The sequence below is a fragment of the Barbatula barbatula genome (genome assembly GCF_947034865.1).
Source record: "Barbatula barbatula genome assembly, chromosome: 12".
NCBI lineage: Eukaryota > Metazoa > Chordata > Actinopteri > Cypriniformes > Nemacheilidae > Barbatula > Barbatula barbatula.
In genome coordinates this window covers 9,064,640-9,084,436 of record NC_136775.1, presented here as the reverse complement: position 1 = coordinate 9,084,436, position 19,797 = coordinate 9,064,640, and the positions used below count along the sequence as shown (strand labels likewise).

Genomic DNA, 19,797 nt, shown 5'->3' with positions numbered 1-19,797 from the left:
CATAAATCACCCGGATGTTAAAAATCTGCAATGTGCGAGTCTTGTCTTTAAATGATAAGCTGATGCCAAAACTGACTCAGCTCATCTTTTATTGAGTGTCCGAGTGAAACAGGAACTCTGTTTTCCTTCATTTTCTATTGGGCTATTTCCCATGTTACAGAGGGTTATCTGTAAATGTGATGGCTGAAGGAAAAAGACTGTCACTTATCATTAAACCCAGCAGGAAGCCATTCTCACAGACCCTTCAGACGTTACCCTTTCTATTGCCTGAATTCTATTTTTGTTCAGAATAGCACTAATTAAGAAAAAGGGCTGACCCTGGATATCCATTTTAAGTGCCCCACTATTTTTAACTCACTTGTTTTGAACTTTAAAGTTTTGCATATAGGCTGCCATCCCTCTAATTTAACTTTCCAGACCAGCCTTAAACAACGATGCAACATTTTACTGTTGAAGATTTCTGTTAGGCTAAACGTTTCATATTTAGATAATTGTCTAATAATATTCTGAAAAGTAGTTTAAAATCATAAAAATGGGTTTACCGCTGAAATATTCTATCTGTTCATTAATAAGGACACTTCTCAGGTATTTATTTCAATACAAATGAGCATAAAGAAACGCTAAACGTGGTGAGTACAGTCGGAAAAGTAGGCTACGTTTTCTTACGTGACTGTTACGCGCATAATGGCCTATTTTAAGGGTAATATGTGTGTATTTAAGGGTAGCGACGTTTAAACAACATTCATTTAAAATGCATTGACAGTGGGAGGGGAAAGAACGCAGAAGGCGTAAATGCGTGCCCCCTCCTCTCTCGCACCAAAGCTTCAATTCTGCTGCCTGTCATTGTCGCGCGTTCTCCTGTGCATAGAATCGCACGATACAGCGAATGACTACACGCAAGCCAATTTATCTGTAACTTTAGTAGCAAGGCTCGTCTTCAAACGGTACATACTGAATTACCTTACAAAGCGTAAAGGACGGATCTCCAAAGAATCTCCATTGTCTTCGGGACGCAGCTCTTAAGAATATTCCTTCAGGAAACTCCAATGCCACTTCTCTAGTGAGGTAAGATAGTTTTGCACAACTGTTGAAAGAAACCAAATGTCGTTTTGCACCAACAGCAATGCGTTATATCGCATAATATGTCACTGTTTGCATGAATGTACTTGTTTTCGTGTATTTTGTTGAAGCGTTTTGCATCTTTGTCGTGCAGCTTTTTTTTATCTTCTGCCCTGACCTACTTCTGGAAGTCTGGGATGTGATTTGTTATCAAGGCACGACTCACTTTTTTCATTGGACTCACTCTCAATTTATATACAGTTTTTAAACCATTCGGTTCATACACATCAAAGTTGTAATAAAGTTGTTGATGAAAAGAGCAAGATGACTTACTGTGTATTGGGAGCATTCAATGGGCAAATACGTCAAAATATGAATGTATATATAACATATGACAGATATATACCTTTCAATTGTGGAGCATTGGCATGCCTGGACAGGTGTAGAATGATCAAGGCTGTTTTTAACCTATTTCTAAGTGTGTGAAAATGGTGCTTGGTGGGAATACGGACTGGCATGACACACTGTCCAAAACACATCGCCTTTTAGTGTCTCCAAGTATTGATCAGTTTCTGTCCTGGGTGGTTGATCTTACCGATTTTGAACTCCAATACATTTTGTACTCTTATGTGTAGGGATCATAACATGTGTTCTTCATTATACATCAAGTAAAACAAAGCACAGCAAACCTATAATTGGCCAGTATCACATTAGACTGGGGAGATTGATCTTGACCCATTTTTGTCTAAATGATTCCATACACTTAATTAATTAGTTTGATTCATCATCTAAACACAATATTCCAAAATCAGGTCAGGCTTATGAATAGAGCTTTAGGAAGAATCAGTAGTACCTGCCAGTGGTTCCACATCTGGACAGCAGAGACTCTAATTGATTTTCACAGAAGGAACGTTTCACCTTGACAGCAGTATACAAAAGCTTTCATAAAAAAACAGCTGTTTTAGATAGGGTTTCTCTGTTGGGTCACCACCACTGGGTTGGCACCAGTTCTTTAAGTGAAATTCCTTGGATTATGCCAAGGTGTATTGGTTCAGAAGTTCACAGCTGCTTGTTTTCTATGTCAGCGACTTAATAAAATTAGGAACTGATAAACCCAAATGCTTTCTTTTCAGTGATGATGGGATGGGGCCTTTGGGTTAACAGATGAGGATGCTGGGTAATATTTCCACCACATGCTTACATACAGTATAGACTCTCAAGAACATACTTCTTAAGGCAAAGACCTTAAGAAATCGTAAAGCCGTTCCCTTCTCTTTATGCTCTGCCTGAAATATAAACTTTAAACTTCTGCAAATACTGTAATTTGAAGGCGCTGGCTTTGTGTGTTTGTCGTTTTGTCAGGAGGCTATTTGTTTACATGTGCACATCTCTGTTTATTTTCACCATCCCTTATGTCACATGAAGATGTTTTATTAAGCTGAAACTGCAGTGGGGAGCTTTGCCCACAGTACTGGCAGACATTATCAGGGAAGAAAGAAAACCCGATGTTGTTTTGCACAGAAGAAAAGAAAGATGACTGTGGTGAAATAAAGAAGGATTGCGTTTGGGAGTTCTTACTTAAGTGTTTAACTGGAGAATGTTCGGAAAAACAGTTATGACAGCCACCAGTAGTGTTTTTATTAGGGTTTTACCTCTCTGCGATTGTTTCAATTTATATTTATTTTTCTTTATATTATTGCGCTCTGGGCAGTCTGGTTATTACACGTTTTTCGTTTGCTCTGCGTGAGCTTAATTCCTGTAGTTCAGTACTATTTACAAACTCGCATAGCATATTTTCTACAAACCTCTGGCTTACTGTGTGTCTCCAACAAATAAAAAAAAACTATTTGTCCTGACCTCATATTTTGCCACAATGAATTTTCTGATTGGATCTCATGGGAATAACTTCAGCACAGCAAAAGTATGAATTTTCCATAATGTGCTGCAAAAGGAAAGGAGGCTTATTTTTTCCCTCTGTTGTCTACCTGATTTAAAACACAAAACAATTCTGAAAGGGGAGGACAGCGGTACAATCGATGGCAGCAAATTCAGAGGTTAAAGGTCAGAGATTCCTAATATGAAGCACCAGATTTTTACATATGAATGACTGAGCAAATTCACTTGGAAAGTAGAATGACCCCTCTCAGATAAAACGATTTTACAAATAACCTTGTCCTGTCATAAATCAAAATAATCACAAATAAGCTGGAACTTGAAGGAAAGAAAATTATTCTCGACCTTGACAACAACTATAACCATGAAGTTAATGAGGAGGCCTGGAAATCTCTCGGATGTCACCTAAAATATATTTATTTTCGTTCCGAAGATGCCTGGAGGTCTTAAAACACGTTGAACGTATGCTGTGGCGGTGATGGAATTTCCTGTGCAGTGATTTTGTGTGGCTGTATATAATGCGGTATGCGATATTACCGCCTTTATTCCTATTTTGGTTACAAATATCCATTAAGTATATTGTTGGGCTATTATTACGAGCATATATTGTTGTTTTTAAATTACAAAGACGTTTTAAAACAAATTCAATACTTTTTTATAATTATTGGTGAATGCAGAACAACAAAGAGCAATGAGGTTCATAAAAACGCTAGAATGCTAAGCGCCCTTTTTTACTTAGTTATCAAAAGAAAAGATATAAAAGCAAACTGTGTAGGCTAGATACAAGGAAATTTACGCAGCCTCAACAAATTACAAAATTGAACAGCGGAAGTAGGCCTAAGTAAAATAAAGTAAAAAATGAAACTGTAACACTCTGCACAACAGCTCCATGTTATTTAAAGATTTTGTCCACATAGACAGGGGAACATGACAAAATAAAATTAATATTAGAAAGTTTTTTATGTCGCGTATGTAGACACGACAAAACGAATATAATACAAAAGGCACTGGATGGCAGGGCATTTTTCTATATTATATTATTCTGTTTTTATTCCAGTGCCACCATTTCATAACAAGTTTTTAATTAGGCTATAGGCTATCCCAAAACAAGCAAACATTATCCTGTGTTATTATATGAATGAAGCGGGTGTGTGTGTGTGTGTGTGTGTGTGTGTGTGTGTGTGTGTGTGTGTGTGTGTGTGTGTGTGTGTGTGTGTGTGTGTGTGTGTGTGTGCGTGCTTGCGTGTGTATGGTTGTTTGTGTGGACATGTACTGAAGGGAAATGGACAATGGATGACAGAACTGTAGTACTCACAAGATGTTTCCTTTTGTTTGTTTCTGGTAAACTCCCTAGTTTTCTGTTGCATAAGAGGAGGAGACATCAGAAACCTGTGAAACCTTTTTTTTGCAGACAATGAATTGTAAATAAAATGTACATTGAATCACTGATCCTCAAACCCAAGGGGCAAAAGAAAGAGTTTTAAACACATGTTCTGGAATTGTTCAGAGAACAACACTGTAAGCTTAACATTCATTTTGGGAAAAAGTTTATTGATAAATTGCTGGCAGCGGGAAATTGCCCCTCTGTTTCCTCTTTTACTCTCTCTGTCGTGTCTATTGCTCAGGACATCCTGAATTAACCATCTGGCTGTGTTTACCTGCCCTCTTTCTCTTCCATACCTCTTACTCCCTTCCTGTTATTTACAAATTGTTGTGGAAGTTATAGGTCTTATGCCCTCAGCCTATATTTGCATTTACATTTTATAATGGTTACCAGTTTAGATGTGAAGAATAGCATGTTACTTCTTGAAAATGATGATCCCTATTATGTTTTGAATGCCAATGATTAAAGTCTATTGAAGGGCTTTACCATAAGCTTATTGACAACCAAAATTAATAAATGCTGTAGAAGTATTGTTCAGGTTCGGTTTATGTTAACTAATGGAGTTAAATACTGGCAACAAATTAAACCGTTTTGTAAAGTTTTACCATAACATGCTTTTTAATGCACAATTGATTTTTCTTTATGCTTTACAGTATATATATGAACTATAGTGTTCTTTAAAGGGGTCATTTTACGCGGCTAAAACGAATATTATTGTTTGCTTTAGATGTAATAAATTGTGTAAACATGATTTAAGGTTTAAAAACACTGTATTTTCCACATGCAGGCCATGTTTGTATCTCCTCATTGCTCCGGCTCTCTGAAACGCGCAGATATTTTACAAAGCTCATCGCTTTGAAAAGCAAGGTGTGCTGTGATTGGCCAGTTCACTAGTGCGTAGTGATTCATCAAATACTGCACGGAATGTAACGCCTCTTATAAACAAACAACCATATACATCATACAGAGTTTGTGTGAGATAGAAACAAGCTCGCATTACAGCAGGGAATGGTAACATAATAAATACTGCGAGTGCTTCGGCTTTTCTTGATCAACCGGGGTTACGCCATGTCTGGTCGCGACAAAGACAATAAACCCCATTATAAACACGACATTTGTTGCGCTGCACACACTTGAAGATTCGGACTGTACTTTTCTGGAACAGTATTGTACATAAAATGTAACCATTTGTTTTTAGTTGCCTCGTCCTTTGGAAGGGCAAACAAAGAGGCTTTCGTTTTGCAATGAAACACACATCGTCTCCGCGACATGGCTGCCCACCTTACTTGCGTTTAGATTTGGGCGGTCTTAGTCAAATCGTGTTACGAACTGACGTAGATTTGCCCGGGTGTGGTTACACGAGGAGTTTCAGGCAGGTCTGGGTGAGCATTCGCTTCTAGATAAAATACACCTTTTGTTCCGACACTTACATTTTTGCAATTTTATGTGTCTAACACATGCATGGGCAACTTATACCACACCAAAGACACAGAAAATGTGTATTTCTGGCGAATCACCCCTTTAAAAAATCAACAAATTTCTTCTGCTTGTACAGAACTTTGGTCCGCCTCTAGGGTTTTTAAACTTGCAATATAAATAAACATTGATAGATTGATTGAATTAGTTCCTGTGTTTAAGAGTAAATCTGTATGATTATGCAGGAGAGGAGTGGGCTCATTGGAGGTCAGACTGCTGTCGTCTCTTGCTTATGGTCGTAGTAATAGAAATTGGGGTTTAAATATTATCTACAGTCTGTGGCAGACAGCAGTGAGTGGAGGGAGATATTCAATATCCCTGGAGTCACCTTTTGGGCAGGCAAAGTGCCGTGCATTTTGGTAGAAAACCTTTTTACTTTCAAATGGTCAGATGCAGAAACATCTGGTTATTTGTCAGCTGTAAAAAAGGTGATAGAAAGGTAGCTTTAATATGGAGCAGGCTTCCTCTTCAATCTTAAGCAGGGCTCTGCTGCGATGGCAAGTTGAGTAAATTAGAGATCTTTAGAAGGAATGTGTTGGCAGAGAGTGAACTTCCTCTATGGAGATGAATGATGGCGAGTGGGTGATCCATTGATATTCTCTGATACCAGATGTCAAATTGAATTGCCTCAACATTTGGTGGGTATCCTGATATCTTGGCATTATTCTCAAGCATTATGTCAAAGCTATAAAGAAAAGGCAAGTCTTCTAGCTGCCTAACAGAAACAAATATTTTAGCATTGCTTGGCCAACAAGTTTTGGTCTGTTCTGTTGGAAATATGACGAGATCTTTGGTTTCATCATCATACACCTGAATTTTCTCCTATTGCTCCTCTTTTGCTCCTAGGGGAGACTCAGTGTTATATATCATACCATTGACTGAATCCAGGTCTGGGCCAAACCTCTGGAAATATAATAATAAAACAGAAAAATATCTTCATAAAAATAGATATTTTTAAAAATATGTACACATTAATGCATTCAGCACACCTTGCTGTGGTTCGTCCATCTGTCCACATGGGCAGTGCGGTCACCTCATTCTGATCCCAATGTTTGTTATTCTGTCTCATAAATAAACGGCCTCTTAAGGTTAATTCCTGTGTGGGACAGCTTTACTATACCCAGGACATGAAGTACTGCCCAGACCAGCATTATAAAACAACACAGGCAGGATAAAAACTTACATATGAAAAGTTCCTTAACAGCTTTGTCCATATTAGTGTCTGCAAATAAATTTTACAGCCAACACTGTGTTGATTCAGAACAGATGCGAGGAGGGGGAGTCTGTTATCTCAAAGTTTAGTCTTGCGTCAGTCCATTAACCAAAGCTAAATAAAATGGTGTTAACCAAAACACAGTGAGAGGACAGTGGTGATTGTGATAGTGTAAGTGTATGTCATGCCTGAGATGAAATGGCAATGTCCATCAGCACGCCTTTGTGTACTTACTTTACTCTATATGATTGTGGACTTAATAATAACACAATGAGATCTGTTTCAAGTCTATATTGAATCGATTCCAAAATAAATTGTGTTTTTATAATATTTATGTGTGTGGTGTGTATATTTATATGTCTATATATGCTTATATATAGCAAATATTTACATAAATATATATGAATATATCTTTGAAATATAATTAATATATTTGTATTTATATATAAACATATATTACTTATATTTCTTAAATGTATGTTTGTGTATTTATATATACATATTATTACACACCCCACATATGCAACATGCATTTATTTTGGAATCGATTAATCGTGATTAAACGATTTTACAGCATACATTTTTGTATATACACTATTTCACTATTTGGAAACCGATAATTTCATGACTTTTTGTTAAATTAAACTCTTTTCTATAAACTTTTCTATTCTAGGTTCCCACGGTCAGGAAATACCTGGAAATATGAGACAGTTTTAAATTATGTGATTTCCAGGCCTGGAAAAAGAACGGGAAATGAATATCATTTTGAAGAGTCATTGAGCAGTCATGGAAATATCTATAGCGTCACTAATGCTGGTCAAAGTATATGTACAACTACTGTACAGCACTTTATATGGTTTAGATGCCTAATGTCAATTGAAACATGTAAAATTAGTTTGTTTTGGTCCTTTCCAAATCAGTGTTATATCAGATGCACACTTCTACAGTTGTGACGCTGATGTACGAGCTACTGACAAAAGTTTATTTAGGAAAATGTCCCTCACAGAGAGGTTGCTCGACTGACTTCACAGCTGTGATTTTGGGTCTCCAGCCTGGAGTGATGTTCCTTTGGGTCCTGTTGGGACCACGTAAATATTCTCTCTCTCTTTCTCTCGCACATGTGTTCTGACTGCACGCCCGGACTCCTCTGGCCCTTACATACACACACTGCACTCATCTGCAATCAATTTAGCCGGGAGATGAGGGGTGGACCCCCCATTTTTAAGGAGTTGCGTGTGTATGCGCAGGCTCATGTGGGCAAATGATGATTGGCTCGGCTGTTTCTTTCCACACATGCGCATGTGTAAGAACGAACACACACATACATGTGCATTTGTTTTGCATTTCCTTGGATGACATGCAGAAGCACAGATCATCATGGTTTTGTGTTTAAGCTACCGGAGAGTCATTCATAAATCAGAGATTGACATATGTGAACAGCCTCTCAATGACACAAACAGCTAAAATTAAACTTGTCTTTTCTCCATCAGTTTTCCAGCTTAAAGTACTTACAGTCATTCTTACAGAAAGTTCAGAGAGCAACTAATTAAACAGGGTCATATTCCCAAAACCAATAAGCGAAAGCTTATGATAAAGTGAGATCCAAGATTATTCGAGAGTCTAGCTCTCCCTTTCATCATTGTGATGGAAAATAAGAAGCCTTTGGAAACATGTTTGTTTAACTTGTATGTATTGGGAAAAAAACTAAATAGGAAACAAAACGAATAACGTTGTTGAAATGGTCATGATGTCATGTTTGGTGTGTCACTGAAATTAAGAGGGTAACCTCATCTGGCCTATCGGGACGAAACCAAAACTAAAACCTTAAGAAGACGAATTTCCCCTTAAAACCAGTATAACAAACATGATGTTCATCTTTTCTCTCTTTTCATACATCAAAAATAGATGGGGATCAAGGATTGTCTTCTGTTAATAGCATTGTTTTAACAATTACATCATATATTGTACAAAGTTCTAAAAGGTTATAGACTTCATTCAGATAACTGTATGTGATTTAGAACTAATCCAGATGTAAAACTTAGTCTAAGGTAGATTGTCATCATTCGCCAACAAAAATAAAAACCTCTATACAAATGTCTTCTCAAAGCATATGTGCTCAGAGGAAAGTGGAACAGTGAACATGAACTGAACAGGACGGATGATTCATCCCGAACAGAGCTCATGTCCTGACACTCTGACAGTCCATCTGTCTTGATATTTTAGGGTGACTAGACCGGAAACCGAGAGGAAGAAGTGAGTTGGAGGAAGAGGTAAGCTAGGAAACATTTCTTGTGAGATAAGAATGTAAAGAGTCATGCTGTTGTGATAATCAACATTCCAGAGCAATTATTGTAAAATTTTAAATTCTCAGATGAATTGTAATTATTGTAAATATCTCAGTTGCCAAAGCTTAGTCATACACTATTGTTTGAAAGCAATACGGTACACTGACAAAACAAATCTGATATGGAGAACTTATCGTGTAAGTAGTACTGACTTACAATAAAATAAAAATGTTGAATTGTTTAAATGGAACTATTCACTCGAATTGAATTATTCGATAAAAAAATCGAATTATTTTCAGTTAAAATCACAATGCTGGATGAAATTGTAGCTTTATTAAAGACACTAGAAATCTGTCTAAATATCATCTTGAAGTTGCAAAATTTGTTCTTATTTCTTCCTTGGTTTTTTTCTCTCTGTCTTATAGGCCATATAAATTACGTCCCATGTAATTATGGTGGTGCTCGGTCATGTCTTTTTAAAGAGCACCAACCTCAGAAGTGGCCATCTCTTTAATTTCTCCGCCTCTGAGGGTTTGGTTTAGCATGGCAACACTATCACCACAGCTTGTGGATGTGTGTGTGCACTTAAACGTGAATTAAATTGGCTCCTGTGTAGCTGTGTGTATCTATACAGTATGTGGTTATAATATGGCAGCATGTGTAAAACCCCTGTGTTGGTAAAGAAATGTGTTTTGTTTGTTTGGCCACCATGTGTCTTAAGCCCAGTAAAGCCACAGTCATGCTGTCTGTGGTTATATGGTCCACAATGTCTAGAAAAAAACATCTGTCAAACTGTGAGGTCCCCCTCAAAGCTTCAGGAGTTCTCCGCTCTATGCCTTTAAATGGCAGAAACTAGCTACAGCACAGACAACAAAGAAAGCCAAAAAAAAGCATCATCGGTCCATTTTTGGTCTCACTGAGTGGACCGCTTTAACAGGTCCTTTATCACACAATAAACCCTGATGAACAAGATTCTTTACACAGGGGAACTGTCTGCTTTTAGGATATACTCAGAATAGCATGTATTGCTTCTGCAGAATGGTTGTCATAGCATAACTTTTCTATCTATGAGGTCACATGAAGAAGAAATATAAGGCGTATAGATGCAAAACTAACACAAATACACAAGGTCAAGTTTATCTGTGGGTGTGTGCACAGTGGTCAGGTAAGTCACTGTGGCTCGTGCCAGAGTGGAAAAGTGGTATCTGACTCCAGAGAGATGGGGGCGATAAAGAAGGAAGGGCCACATATCCTGCTTCTTGGAGCTTTAGACCGACCGCAGAGCATAGCATTTCGTAAGCTTGTGTTCCATAGCCAAAACGGCAAAGGTCAGACACTGTCAGGGCTAGATCTAAAGAACTTAAGTTTATTTGAAAGGATGTCAAGTTTAATCTAAAGGAGAAGTTCACCATAAAAAGGAAGAAATTCTGCACAATTTACATTTATGTGGTTATTCCTGGAATAGTTTGAGGGTTTTGAGCATTTGGGAAAATTGCAATAAATATTTAGGCTTTAGAAGAAATGGTATCAACAATTGTTTTGTTTCATTCATTGAAAAACTAACAAAAAACAGTAAGAATTATTAGTTTAAAATCAGATTTCCTGCCTCTCTCATGATATTCCTATGAATGTTCAAAGCTTCACTCCTCACTCTATATATTGGCATAGGAAAGATCAACAAGTACCAAGGTTCTCTCTCTATACTGTATTTCATAGAATGTTGGGTCTGGAATGACATGAATAAATAATGGCAATTATTTTCTGTGGTGAACTTACGTTATGAATATATGTTAATAAATATTAAACTTAAAATAAATAGATATTAAAAAAAAATCTTCTAGGAGATCTTTATAGCAGTGTTTATATGGTTCCCATCACAATTACTTGCAGTATGAAAGCTGGGTATGGGGCATTTTCATTTGGGTTTGGCAGAGAGTTACCAGCATATCACTTCATGTGCTGACAGTGTTTGGGTTTAAAGAACGCTGTTGCTCAGACTGTGACGAACTCTATTACAATTCCATCTGGTGGTGTAAATGCAAGATTTTCTCCAAGTTCAGTGTTGTCATTCTGTTTAAAGTAAAAACAGAAGTGCTGCTGCAGCTGTTTGCAGAAGGCAATGAATTGTGTTATTTTCAAGTCATAATTTAATAGAAGCACAAAAATAGAAGAGAGAGATATGAAGAGAATAAGCTTGGAAAAAACAGTGTCAGCACTAAAATGGATAATGGATGTAAAGTTCAACACTTATATGTACGCTTTTTGCATATATATGTACAGTATATTTACATTTGCAAATCTAAACATGTATAAAAACAAGAATTCACTGTGTGTGTACAAAATGTATATTAGCTGATAATGGTAGACATAGTCCATAGCTCTGATAACTTTCAGAAGAGTTGCCATTTCGGTTAGAAGTGTTCCACCTCCCGACAGTTTTCATTTCCCCCAAATGTTTGGCGCAAATACGTGTTTTTCTGTGTCTTTGGTGTGATATAAGTTGCCCATGCAAGAATTAGACATGTAAAATTGCAAGAATTAAGGAATCTTAAAAAATATGCATTCTATCTAAAAGCGAATGCCCACCCAGACCTGTCTGAAACACCTTGTGTAACCACACCCCCACAAATCTATGTCAGTTTGTGGTATGATTTGACTATGATCTCCCAAATGTATACGAAGTAAGGTGGGCATACCTGTCAATACAATTGCTTTGGAACCTGATGTTCCAAACAAGGTAATATGCGTTACATTTGCATCTCACACTTGCAGTATTCGACCAATCACTATACACTGGCTAACTGGCCAATCATAGCACACCTTGCTTTTTAGAGCGTCGAGCTTTGTAAAAAATGTCCGCATTTCAGAGAGTATACACATTGCATTACATCTAAAACAAACAATAATATTCGTGTCATATGACTCCTTTAATGTAGCTAATTAAAATAATACAATTTATTTTATCTTAGTTTTTAAAAGCACTATTTGGATAGAACATTCTTTCCTGGAGAAGGTTAAATCAATTTTTGTTTACAAATACTTAGCAAATTCAGTATAGCACATTTATATGAACATTTCTTGGATGATTTCAGTGGTTTGTGCGCTACAGTATGTGAAATACCAAAAGTTTTGTCTCCAGTAACTTAGAATTTTAAAAACATATTTGTTGAATCTACACAAAAATCAAAAAGCGCTTCGGATGTGCACACATTTGTGCACATGCAAACTTTTTCTCACACTCGTTCATTATTTATTGTCATTTGTGATGCATCAGAACAGCCTGTAGCTACTACGTTATGTGTTTTCCATTGTAATTGTGGTTTGTATAGCTCGTAAGTGGATCCTCGAGTGGTTTAGAGCCGCCCCATATATGACGCCTTCACACAATCCCTCCAAACTATCCTATTCTAAACCTAAACCTAAACCAACCAAAGAACATGAAGAATCTGGCATCTGAATGTTTTCATTTCTTGAGGAGATAAACAGTGATTTTACTGTCTGAATCTGCAACCTATGTTCATCAAATAAATATACATTTCCACAGACTTTGAGATTACTGAAGCATTTAACATGGAAAAAAGGGTGGAGTACATTCTTGCACTGACTCACTAACCTCTGGTTTATTGATGAGGGGTTCACTACCCCACACCCCTATACACACATATACACACTTATGTACTGTATGTGCCACTTCTCTGAATCCAGACCACAGCCACCTAAACGCTCTGTGGCGTGGAGGCTGAATGTTTTACATTAAAGGCTTTTATCCCAGTTTACGGTAACTGGGTTTTACTGGTTGAAGTTAGTGTGTCTGAGTCAGGACTGGGGTTTTGGTCAAATGAAAGTCAGCTCTGTATTATTCCTTTACTTCATCTCTTTCTCTTCTCTCTTTATCTCTCGTGTGTCTCTGTCTGGCATGGTAAATAATAGTGTGGCAAACAACTGTTTTGCCAAAACAGGAGCCGGTCATCTGCAGTCATCTGCAGACAATCATGGTAGTAAACTGTAATAACCCTTTACTCAATGATGAGATGAAATGTTTATGTGGTTGTTTTAGCTAGTGCAGACAGACGGATGAGGCTGACTTTGGATGAACTAAGCATATTGAAATGATGATGATGTTTTGGACTGTTACTGTAAGTGTTAAAAATAAGAAAAATGTTATTTTGATATCATTTTAAAAGGCAAAAATATATCATTTAAAATAGGTTAAATGGACAATTCTTCAAAAAATGAAAATCATGTCTCCACTTACTCACCCTCAGGTTGTTCCAAACCTGTATACAACCTCAAATACAAAGATAGATATTTGGAAAAATGCCAGCCATTTTCAGTTCTGGGACATCATTGACTACCATAGTAGGAAAAAACTGGTATAGTCAAAAAACTGTTTGCTTTCCTAAATTCTTGAAAATATCTCATTATGTGTTCAACAGAACCAAAACCTACAATTCTTTTTACTACTATGGTTGTCAATGATGTCCCAGAACAGAAAATTGCTTACATTGCTAACATTCTTCCAAATATTTTAGTTTAACAGAAGAAAGAAATGTATACAGGTTTTGAACAAGTTTAGTGTGAGTAAATGATGACATTGTTCATTTTTGGGTGACGCATCCCTTTAAAAAGTAGCTTTTTAGTAGTAAAAAGCCTTTTCATCAAGTGGCATTACCACAATAAATAGTATACACCAGTTTTATTATAAGCCAAGTACTTTATACACAAACCACATAAATGAATGATATTAAAATATATGTATATAGTAATGAAATGATGTGTTAGCAGTGCATGTTTATAAGTAAACTGGCAATTAACATTTTGGTGCATTAATTCATTTTCATATATCAATTTAAAAAGCAGCAAAATTCTGTTTTGAGTGCATTTGTGCAACCTCACATGAAATGCAACGATACATTAAGGGTTGTGTGTTTCAACAGATACTTTGAGAAGCAGATGTATGACCTCACAAGAGATAAGCATTATAGCTCGCTGTGTTTCCATCATCTAAAGCAGGGGTTTTCAAATTGGGGTCCGGGGGCCTCCAAAAGGTTGCAAGTGGTCCTCAGAAGTTTTGAACACTTAACAAACATTTAAAGGTCTACTGAATGTTAGGATTGTTTCAAGTGTTTATCTGTTTTTTTGCTACACAGATTCCAGAATGTTCATATTTGTATCTTTCTAGAGAGTTTTTCTCAACACAGTTCTTTTTTTTGCACTCCAAGTGAAAGCCAACTATTTAAGTTTAGAATCAATGTCTTTATAAAAACATATGTATCTAACAAAGTTTAAATATTTCTTTACATATAAAAATAACTATGTATTTTAAAATGGGGGTCCCTCACAAAAGGTTCATTTCATTTTGTGGTCCTTGGTATAATAAAGTTTGAAAACCCCTGATCTAAAGTACTCTTGTATTTCCATGAACTTTTTTAAAAGAAGGACTGTTGAACATTGGCTCTTTATGCACTTTTATTTATTCAATTTTTCAGGATGGTCATGAATCTGTATACACCTCTGTATCTTCCAATCCCTGATGTCAATTTTGGATGCTCTCTGGAAGGACGTAGCAATAGTATTTTTATTATAAAGAACACACTTTTCATTCGCTGTTTAAGAATAGTCAGTTTAGACAGACATGTTGAGTGTTCAACAGCTTAACTTCTCATTTTCTCCACTATACTTCATTGCAGGTTTGGCATTATGTTTCTGTGTTTGGATGTAAGTGTGTGTTAGTTGGAGTCTGACTGGATATCTGCTCTTTGACACATTTGTCGGTCAGTTGAGTTTGAGAACTGTGATGATATTTTTTATTTATAGATGTTATAAGAGACTATTTATGCATGAAGGGTCCATGGGGTTCAAAGCCATTATGCAACTTTTCTGTCTTTTCTTGCTTCTTTCTCTGGCTGTCTTTTTTTTTGACGGCTCATTTTTCTTCTTATTTTCCTTCCTCATCGCCCTCGTTCCAAAGGGTGACTAATATTTTCTCCTTAAATTAGCATGCGGCCCCAAACTGTTGTGGGGAGGGACAGGAAAGGAAATAGGGATGCTTGATCAGTGCCATGTGCCCTGTGTGGATACACCAACATTACCATCTCTGGCTGTAATTCAGTCCGATCAGAGCAAAGAGTTTTTTCATTTTCTTTCAACTTTTAATTTTGTTCCAAAAGTACTTTGCAGAAAGTGTGCAGGCCATTCCCTTGCAAAACTAAGTTTATCCAGTTGTACGTGATTATACTTCTTTTAAACTGTAAATGAGAAACCGTACCTTGATCTTTTTATGTACTTCTCGGAAATATACCAAATATATATAGCAATAAATTATTATTAATATTATATTAAACATAATTCATATATATCATTTAAAATGGCATGAGATTTATATATTTGCATTGTGTGTGTTTTTAGACACACTATGGGACACATGTAGGGTTTTTTATCAACTACCCTCCTACACACTTGACTTATACTGACATAAAAGAAAACGTATGGCCTATTTGTACTCAATCATTGGATAGAGATATACTTGGCTTGTAGTTGTGTTTAATCTTGTGCTTAAGAAGCCTACTTTATTCGGCTGTATAAAAACAACTTAACTATTGAAAAACTACAAAACTGTAGTTTACCCGAGAATGTATACATCAAAGGGTGCTTTCATAAACAAAAAAAAGGTGTTAAACTTGAGTGTTAAACTACATAACTATCAGTATTCCCTTAAGTGCAGTTATGTAAACTGCAACTCAAAGTTTACTACTGTTACACTAAAATTATACTTATAGAAACTCCAATGTGGGTTAAGTATCAAATACTGTTAAAAAGGTACAGCACACTGGTATTAGTATACTTACTATGTAAAGTACACTTAAAATATGTGTGTAAGTGTAAGGCTTTTTATACAGTGTTGAAAATGTAAATCCAGATCCTATTTAAAGTTGTTCACTTCAAAATTTGCCCCACTTTCCATAGTAGGAATAAAAATTACTATGGAAAGTCAATGGGGGTTCTTTTGAAGTGAACTACTCCTTTAGGACAAGGATAAATGTACATGGTGGGTCAGGTTAGGTAATGTTATGTAAATCAGGCATGCTGTCCCTGCTTAGTATAGAAATCTCTTAACATGGAAATTCATAATGGCTTAAGTGAATCTTTTAAGCAGTAAATTATGGAAGCGTCTGAACCATGGTGCAATGGTAATAGCTGTGCCCCTCTTGTGGGTGTTGCAAGTTTAGTCCGACAGGAGCTACGTCTTCTTTATTGTTTGTATCTGTTCATATTAAATAGGCAAATGACACAAATTCATATAGAAAAAATATATCTGTGCATTGTGCATTTGACATTAGCAGCACCATGTGCATTTTCACTTTAGTGCCTGGAACTCTTAATACCAAACATGAGGACAGCACTTTACTGACCCAGCCAGAGAGATGACCGCATCTGTTTTCATTCATTTTCCATTATAAAGAAAACCCTCAATTGGATCTTGGAACAGTGCTGTGGGGTCATTTAAATGATTCAACATCTTTGGTTTGAGCTTTCAGGGCACTTACGCTCAGGCTGCTACCTCGACAACGTTTGACATTTGTGATCTCCGTTACCGAGCGTGTCCCCTAAATATGTCCTGACATATGGAACTCATTTCAATGCGACACCAGTCCTTTGTGTCAGATGCAAACAAAATGTTGATGAAAGAAATCTCTCTCTCTCTCTCTCTTCCCCTTCTTGTTTGTGTCGTGTAATGCGTCGTCTCCATAATTTGTCCACATGAAAGCAACAGAGTGCAGAGAACCGCCATCTGTTCAGCTCATTAAAATCAACTCGTGGTTTAATACTGCACCTTCTACAGCCCTGCATACGTTCAAAGACTGAGCGGTTCTAAGAAAATTATTTGGATGGTTGAAAATATTTAATCTTTTAAAATCTAAGTCACATGCATCTGTGGCAAATCATCTTCCACAAATGGATAACCAAATCCAGATGCTTTTGCATAACATATTTATCTGATATCTGAAGCAGGGGTTGTGAGAGGTCATCTGGACTGATTCCAATTAGGCGTCATCACCGTATCTGTAAAAATTAAGAGTATGCGATATTTTGTTAAAATAGCATTTGAACGCCTGCCGCATATCTCAATGGATGTTCAAACTGCAAAAACGAATGCAATAAACTGTTCCACAGGTTTGACATTGATTCAAACCATTTGTTTGTCACAGACGCTTTGTCGTGGTACACTGCTCATTTAAAAACACGCTCAAAGTTTTTAAGCTCACAGGAATCCTGATGTGGTCACAACCGCTTTTTTAATGAAGCACTTAAAGAAAAAAAGAGTAGGAGAATAGAATGATTTACTCCACCCCAGTGAAACCAACGAAGTCCTATTGCCGATCATTGTACCTAAACACACCAATAAATAGTAAACTGAAAAAAATTTTTAATTGGTCACTTGATTTTTCCAAAGCTGTAAATGTGTATAACATATATTATATACATTTTATCTTTATATTCTTAGTGCAATATAAATCTCAATCTATTGTTTTTGCTAAAAGATTTAATGACAATTACTGTTTAATGAGAAGTTGTTTAGAAATATTTTAATACCTCTGTGAATTGAAATAAATGATCTTCTAACTTTTATCACTGCTAGCCATTAAATCAAATGATCGCCATACTGTACATAGACTCACAAAGATTTGGTGCATTTTAGTGGTCATTTACACCAATGCCCTGATCCTATAGATTACACAATAGTGCAATAAATCTTAAATGCCCAGTAAGCTTAATGCTGTGACACTACAGGGTTCACATTGTTTTCATACATGAGGAAGAGACTCAGTGGGCATGTATCCTGGGATTGTTCCAAATATGTGTGTGTGTGTGTGTGTGTGTTTGTGAGCGAGCAAGCGCTCTCAGAAATCCTCTTCATGGGAGATGTGTCTGTGCTCTTCCTACACAATACTTAAAGCATCCCCATAAATAAAACCAGATGTCTTCAATATGTTTTGAAACAGAGAGCTGTGAATTAGCCTAGCCGTGTCATGTCAACAGTTGTGAGGGGGCAGAGTTTTTATATTTTATTGAATGGTTTTATGCTTACAGCAGGATGAAGATGGCGGAGAGCTGTGTGGTCCTGTTTATCTTGGGCTGTCTGTGTGGACTGTCATTGTCTCTGGATCCTCGAGAACCAAACGTCTGCAGCTTATGGGAAAGGTAAGAATCATCTGCTCAATAGTGCAAATACAGCGATCTGCTCCACTGCGTGCTGGCTACCAAAATTCTACAGCAATGCCTGTAACACAAATGACAAAGAAAATAAGCACTTGTGTGGTAACAGTTTTATTGAACTACACATTTGGAAGGACTGTTGTTCTTTCTATATAGGGAGTGGTGCCAATTTTACTGTAAAAAAGACTGGAAGAAATGTGTCACTATGGTACGTTAAAAGAGGTGCACATTATGCTAACAACACTTCATATATTCGAAAAACCCAACGAACACAGAAACTAATACATCTGTATAAAAGCATCTGCCAAATGCATAAATAACATGTGCACAACTCACGTTTTCCAAACTGAGATGTTTGTTCCTTTCTAGTTATACCACTTCAGAAAAGCAATCATACGCTCGCCCGTTTGACCAAGTGTACAAAGAGACCTGCACTGAACCCTGGAGTGCGAACAAATGTACCAGACACAGGTGACAAACACTCACACTGAAGCATCACACTCACAGTTACACTGAGTTGACAAAGACTAAACTCATGCATGCATTCTAAAACTGTTATCCAACTGAGCCGCTGAGGTTTTTGGTCTTTGGCTGAGGTCACTGATGGGACTGTTTCGTTTGGCAGTGGAAACTGCTTTGGGTCCAAGTAATTGTGATTCTGGTGCGCATAAGCACGCTCCTTTTATTATAACGCTGGCGTGAAAACTCGCTCTCCCTGCCGGCCTTACGGCTGTTCCCAGAAGGCCTTTTAAGTTTAATCTGAAGTAAGGTGAAGGGAAGGGTAAAGACTGTTTAAAACAGTTCTGAATATTATACTTTTATGGATTTGGATTTATGGATTAAAGATGCCAAAAGTTAGGATAACTACTGAATCAGAAGTCTGGGTGGCTTTATTTTCAACAAACGGATATGCGATAATAAGATTGGTTTACAGAAAAGGCTATTATTAAACTCCTGTCTGTTTTTCATTGCTTCTCTCTGTCCCGCTCCAGGATTACTTATAAAACAGCATATAGACAGGTGGTGAAAATGGACTACCGTAGGAGATATCAGTGCTGCCGGGGGTTTTATGAGAGCAGAAATAAATGTGTCCGTAAGTATTAAATGAAGGTTTTGCTAAAGTTTGGCCTTTAACTGTGATTGATTCTATCAAACAACAACAAAAACAGTATCCTCACAAATACAAAGAAAAACTGATCTACAAAGCTACTGGATATTTGTGCATTTCGAGAAAAAAAAAATGTTTACATGTATTTACTCATTTGTTT

The 19,797-nt window shown here is 36.8% G+C and overlaps 1 protein-coding gene across 1 annotated transcript in view; it reads left to right on the top strand.

The window, feature by feature from the left end:
• The first annotated feature begins 832 nt into the window (after window positions 1–832).
• pear1 (platelet endothelial aggregation receptor 1) overlaps window positions 833–19,797 on the top strand; it is a 32,520-nt gene continuing 13,555 nt past the window's right edge. The window contains exons 1-4 of the mRNA XM_079470215.1: window positions 833–1,065; window positions 18,404–18,514; window positions 18,899–19,000; window positions 19,522–19,622. Coding sequence (XP_079326341.1) covers window positions 18,408–18,514; window positions 18,899–19,000; window positions 19,522–19,622 — 310 coding nt within the window. The 5' untranslated portion in view covers window positions 833–1,065; window positions 18,404–18,407. The remainder of the gene's footprint in view (window positions 1,066–18,403; window positions 18,515–18,898; window positions 19,001–19,521; window positions 19,623–19,797) is intronic.